The 6,339-nt window shown below is 49.2% G+C and overlaps 1 protein-coding gene across 1 annotated transcript in view; it reads right to left on the bottom strand.

Annotated features, from left to right (window-relative positions):
• Positions 1 to 6,044, bottom strand: part of LOC124535932 — a 6,126-nt gene extending 82 nt beyond the window's left edge. Inside the window, exon 1 of the mRNA XM_047112334.1 lies at positions 1 to 6,044. This exon is cut by the window's left edge and continues 82 nt beyond it. Coding sequence (XP_046968290.1) covers positions 1 to 5,876 — 5,876 coding nt within the window. The 5' untranslated portion in view covers positions 5,877 to 6,044.
• Positions 6,045 to 6,339: the final 295 nt, after the last annotated feature.

Here is a 6,339-nt window from a genome sequence, read left to right on the forward strand (position 1 = left end):
TAGTCACGGATGGCTTCTTCGGTAGCTCTCTCTGCTCGTGATATTAGTCGAGCTATTGCGTCTTCGTGTGTACTATCAGTGTAGTACACGCAAGTCTTGGTATGTCTTGAGAGAGCTACTACTGCGTGAGGGACGCTCTGGATCAAACTGTTTACTTTTCCTGTTGTTCGTATCACATACACTCTTTCGTAAGTACGCCCTTGTGCTTCATGTATGGTCAGGGTACAGGATCCCGAATCCGACCCATAGCCCTGGCCGATCAGGAGTTCCTTTTCGGCCTGAGTGTGGGTCAGGTACAAGGTGTTCTTTGTTTTCGGGATACTCGTCCCTCCATATCGTTTAAGGGATAAGGAGCGCACTTGATGATTGGCTGAATATATCCCTTTATAAACTTCATTCAGCGCGTATGCGACGTCTTGAGGGCTTCTGTATGTGCACAGTAATTCTTTGTTGGTCGTTATGATAGTGTTTGGGGTTTTGTATTGCAGAGAGAATAAGTTGTGCCTGTCAATATAAGGAAGCTGGTTGGTGTCTCCGATCAGGGTTAACTCTGTTGCTCTCGCAATTTGGGTGGCCATCACGATAGCTCCGAAGTGATTCATCAGAGCTTCGTCCACCACTAGGCGTGTGCAGGTATCACCTTCTGAGATACCATTCACCAGTAGTGAGGCCATGGTTCGGATTCGTCGTTTGGCTTTTTCCTCACCAATGCGTGGAGTTAGTTTTGCCCTTAGATCTTTGACTGCTTCCTTGGTGGAGGTCACTATTAGGTCAGTCTCGATGTTAGTGTGACTGATAACCCATGTGGTTTTACCGCATCCGGGCACTCCATTCACCCATGTGATAGCTGGAGTCATTAGCCCCATCTGGAATCCGCTGGACAACAGGTCCCCGAATGTGGCTTTCGCCATTTCGAGAATCCTGTCTTCCAACATTATCCTGGTGCATTTGGCGACTACAACTACTTGGTCACTGAGTGGAACGGTAGCCCTAATACTTAGCTCCTCCCCCAGCTGATTCCTCTCGAGTTCTATGAATCCTCTGGAGGCACTGTAGGCAGCCATATAGTGTCCCGACGCTCTACCGTGTATTACACTTTGAGAGCCGAGATCGTAAACAGCTGCCTCCGCCTCCTTTAACTGCACCTCTAGCAGTTTGTGGTTACCTCTCTGGTAAGTCTGCAGTATCGTGCTGCAAATGTCTTTGTTGACTTTCTGTGTGGCAACCGTTATTGCTAGGTACTCTCGAAGGGCGTTTTCCATGTGGGTCTGCTGATCTGGTGCAGATTTCAGCTGGGGTGGCTGCACCATACCCATTGCCGCTTTGGTTCGTTTAGTGTTGCACTGAACCTCTTGGCGGGATGTAGAGGGGGCGGTAAATTTCTCCAAGGCATCTTCTTGTGTTTTATTCTCTCTGTGTCTGCTTATTTGTGTCATTGGTTTCAAGATGGCACGGATTGTTTTGTGTATCAGTGCAGCGGCCGTAGATTTCTTCCCGTCTTCTCCACGGTCTGAGGCTCTCCGCTTCGACTGGAGGTTCGTTTCCTTGAGTGCTTGCTGCAGTCTCTCCGACCCACTGGCTTTCTGTGTTTGGGTTAGATTAGACTCGTGTTTTGCAGCTGCGGTGTCCGTGCCTTGGTCGCGCTTCATAAGAAATCCGAGGTCTTCACCTCGGTCTTCGTATACCACAACCTCATGGTGGTTCGAGGCTTGTATAGCTCCAAGGTGGTCTTTGGTTTCGCCCTTGTGGTAAGCTACGACCATTGCATCGACACTGATCACTCTCGGATCTGATCCTCTCTCCAGGCCCGCCTCTCCCAACGCCGCCAGCACCTTGTGTGCCTTATGGAAAGCTGTGGTATCGTCGTCCGTGGCGAACAGCACGATGGTCTTGTTGTTCCTTCTCACTATCCGACACGGTTGACCCTCCACAGTTACTGATGGCAATGCGTCATATATTTTACGACGCATTGATGTTTTGCGAGTGCTGCCGTTCAGTAGGAGACCTAGTCCTGGTGAGACGTAGACATTGGTCTTCGCCCTGTCGTTACAGAATGCCATCCCCACTCTTTCTGAGTTGTTATCCATGAATAGGGCAACCCCTCGGATCCTCAGTCCAGGTTGCCCTTTTTCGCCTAATTCTGTTATTGAGTAATTTCGGAGGCTGGATGTTGCTGGCTGTTGGTGATTAGTGTTTGTTTGCATTTGTGTAGTTGTTGTGTGTCTGTTCGGAGCAGGTATGGTCTTATTTGCATTTGTAGCTCTTATCCCCACTTCGTGGATATAGCTTAGGAAGTGGTCTCTGGTCCGTCTGTCCTGCAAGAGTTCCGCAACTGTCTCTTTACTGATGTTGCGGGAGACAGTGTTTTCAAAATTGTGCCTCGCTGTTTGGAACCTTGGGCAGTCCAACAAAATGTGCCATATCGATTCGCTGATATCGGGGTCGCACTCACAACCGGGACTGTCTTTTAATCCAAACCGGTGCAGGTACTCCCCGAAACCCCCATGTCCTGTGAGGATTTGTATGTGGGTTTGGTTGAGTTTCGTTCCCCTGACTAGGCTGTAGGCCTGTCTAACGTTGGGGAGGAACGTTCTCGTGACCGCACCCTGAGAGGCCGTATCGTACCTGTCTTGCCATCTGGCAATGGATTCCTCTCGGATTTTGTTCCTCACATATGACAAAGGGATTTCAGCATAATCGGGTGTTGCTGTATTTTTAAGTGCACCTTCTTTGGCCAGTTGGTCTGCCCTTTCATTTCCCATTGTTCCCACATGGGCCCGGAGCCAGAACAGGCGCACGCCTCTTTCCCGTGACAGTATCTCCGCTATGCACTCCTTGGTGGATTTAACTAGAGGGTGAGTAAGCCTAGTACTGCACAGCAGTTCCAGTGACGATCTGGAGTCGCTGAAGATGTTGATGTTTGGTTCCGTGCTGTGCATTGCGTTAATCACCGCTCTATGGAGTGCATATAGTTCAGACTGGAACACTGTGCACGAGGGATCTAGGCTGAAGACTTCACTGAGTTTCTCCTTACCTTTTTCCCACCACGTTAGTGCCGCGCCCACCTTTCCTTCGATCTTGCTTCCGTCTGTGTAGATCTGTGGGCCCGTTATGTTAAGTGCCACCTGGTTGGCATCAGTCATGTCCTCGAGGAGGTTGTACTCTAGATGGAGTCGAGTTGCTGGATGTGGTAGATCGCTAGCTTTAACAATCCCCTCGAGTTTGCGGTTTGGTGGTAGGTATAAGGTGGAGATCCCCCTCTTAGCCTCGTAGAGGGACGCCACTTCCCTAATTCTCAAGTCCAGCGGGAGGATGCCGGCAAGGATCAGAACCGCATTCAGAGATGTTGTACGATACGCCTTGCCGATCCTCTGTGCGAATCCCCTCTGGAGTGTGTCTAATGCCTTCCTATTACTTTGAAGTTCAGACGCCTTTGCCCATGCAGACGCCCCGTAGGTGACGATTGGTTCTACGGCTGCTATATATATGGTCCTGATGATCTCTCTGTTCAGTCCCCAGGAGACCTTCGCTGCGCATGCCAGCTGTTTGTAAATGCTGGTAGCTTTCGTACAGACGTTTTGTACGTGTTTGTTGAAGTTGAGTCTCCTGTCGATGGTTAAGCCGAGGAGTTTGACCTCATCAACGAGTGCCAGTGAGGTACCAGACATTGTTAAGTGTGGGGGGGTGTATTTTATCTTTTTTGTTAGTAGCATTGCCTGGGTCTTGTGTGCTGCGAAATTTAGCTTATTGGCTTCCCCCCATTTGACTGTTACCTCCAGCACCTTGCAGATGCGATCTTCCAACTCTGCAAGGGACTTCCCAGAGAAGACCAGGACCCCGTCGTCTGCGAAGGCCTGACAATAAACCTCCTCGACCGATAGTCTTTGCAGGAGGGGATCCAGTATGATGTTCCAGAATGTGGGGCCCGCTATAGAGCCCTGTACACATCCCTTCGTGGTATCCCTTTCGCTCTTCTCTCCTGCGTAATTGACTATTATTTTCCGGTTTTGGAGGTATGAGTTTACCATCAGGTATAAGTTTTTAGGGCAGCGTCTGAGTCTGAGTTGGTTCTTTAGAGCCGGCCACCACGCGTTATCGAAGGCCCCCTCTATGTCCAGTGATACTAAGATAACGGAGTTACCTCTTTCTCTTTCCGCTTCAATATGTTTCATTAAATCATAGAGGGCGTCCTCGGTGCCACGCTGTGGCAGAAATCCGTATTGCCTAGAGTTGAGTGTTGGGAGTAAGTGCCACTGTAGTCTTTTTACAAATAATTTCTCTACCGTTTTCCCTAGCACTGATAGCAGGCCTATAGGGCGGTAGGACTTTGGGCTGGTGTAATCATCTTTACCCGGTTTGTTTAGTATTACTACATGGGCGACTTTCCATTGCTTAGGGAAGTATGAGATAGCTAAGCATTTGTTCGCTATCGTTAGGAACACTTCCCGGGCACATCGGATCGCCGTGGCACAGATGTCAGCTGTGAACCCATCCGGTCCCGGTGCCTTCTTGGGGTTTTGTTCTGTCAGTACGGCCTCCAATTCAGCTCCGGTAAACGGTGGGTCATCTTCTCCTAGGTCTCCTATCAACTCTTTAGGAATGTTTTCCACCAGACGGCGTAGTTGTGTATGGTACGGGGTATCGGTTTCAGTCGCGTCTTCGGGGTAGAATGTCTTTGCTAGGAGGTCGGCTGACTGCTTCGGATTTAGCGTTTTGCCGTCGGGTCCTCTTAGCAGTAGGTCTTCTTTTCTAACAGATGTTCTCCTCAATACACGATAGATTCCGTCCCACATACTCTCTTTGTCCTGTCTGGTGCAAAACTCCTTCCAGCTCTTGGTTTGCGCATCCAAGGAATGATTGATGTAAAGCTCCTTGGCTGCGTTATATTCGGCTATTACGTGATTTCTCCGGTGGGGTGCAGCGTTTCTGATCCTCCTTTTTTTTCTAATGAGGTCTTTTTTTAGATGTTCAGTTTCCTCCGTCCACCAAGGAAGGACGGTTCCCTTACGCCTTTTGCCTAACTTCGGGATCGCAGTTTCACATGCTTCCCGAATGGATGTTGTGTAGGCATCTATTATGGACTCCATGTCTTCTCCGGACATGATCGCACCGATTGTTTCGGGTGTGATATTCTTACTTGCTAAGGAAGTCAGGAATGTTTCCTTGAACGCTGACCAGTTGGCTTTTTTAGTGTTATACACTCTGGTTGTTGGTGCTACTACTGGTTCTAGTTTTGTTCCAAGTTCCAGAGTGTAAGTGATGGCATTGTGGTCGGATGTGATCAGCGTCCTATCCACTTTCCAATCTTTTATTTTTCCTAGCAGTGAGGTACTGCAGGCAGTGACGTCCACTATGCTAGAGCACAGCTTACCGCCTCGCCAGACCTCGAAGGTGGGAGTGTTTCCGGAGTTGAGTACGTGATAGTCCATTTCGTTAAGAAAGGCGTAGTATTCCGCCCCTCTTTGGTCTTCGGAGACGCTGCCCCACCAGTAGCTCCAGGCATTGACATCTCCGGCTATTATGATGTTGGGTGTGATTAGCGCGTTTGCTGTTGTTTTTATTCTTTGTGTGTAGGGTCCTATGTCGACGTTCCCATCGAAGTATACCGAGATTACTCCAAGTCTGAAGTTTCCGGCCTCCAGTATGACAGCCGATTCGGTTTCTGTCACCAGTTGGGGATCCTGTATTATCCTAAACTGGTCACCGAAGACAATTATCGCTGCCTTTACTGGGTTGCTTCTGTTGATGTTGTGGGTGCACTGGATTACTTTAGTGCCGGGGTATTGCTTGACACTGCCGCTGGTGCCCGTATAAGGCTCCTGCACTAGTGCCACTGACAATCCCTGATCTTCGTGAATCTTTAGAAGCTCAGCCATGGCTTGCTTGGAACGCTGAAGGTTACATTGGATGAACCTCAGCCTCGTCCTACTTCTTACGTCGAATGTTGTTTTGGGGACCCTTATGTCGTGGCTGCCTTTAGCAGTATCTTATTTTGGAACGCGCTAATCTATCCCACATTTGTTTTTGAGGGCAATCCTCGCTGAATGCCACATGTGGAAATATGTCTGATTGTTTTGCTTCTTTGCAGTTTTTGCATGTCGGTGGCCTGTCTTCCTGTCTGGTTCGGCACTCCTGCCATGAGTGTGCTCCACCGCAGTAGTTGCAGTGTTGGCTTGACTCCTTGCACAGTGTTTTTGTGTGTCCGAAACCTAGACATTTGGCACACTGCACTAGTGGGGACTGGTCTTCCACGTCTCTTTTTTGAATGGCAATGTGCACAGAACCTATGTCCAACATTCTCTTATGCAGCAGTGGGCTTACCTCAAGGATGATGTGGCA

This window comes from Vanessa cardui, chromosome 15 (genome assembly GCF_905220365.1).
Source record: "Vanessa cardui chromosome 15, ilVanCard2.1, whole genome shotgun sequence".
Taxonomy (NCBI): Eukaryota; Metazoa; Arthropoda; class Insecta; order Lepidoptera; family Nymphalidae; genus Vanessa; species Vanessa cardui.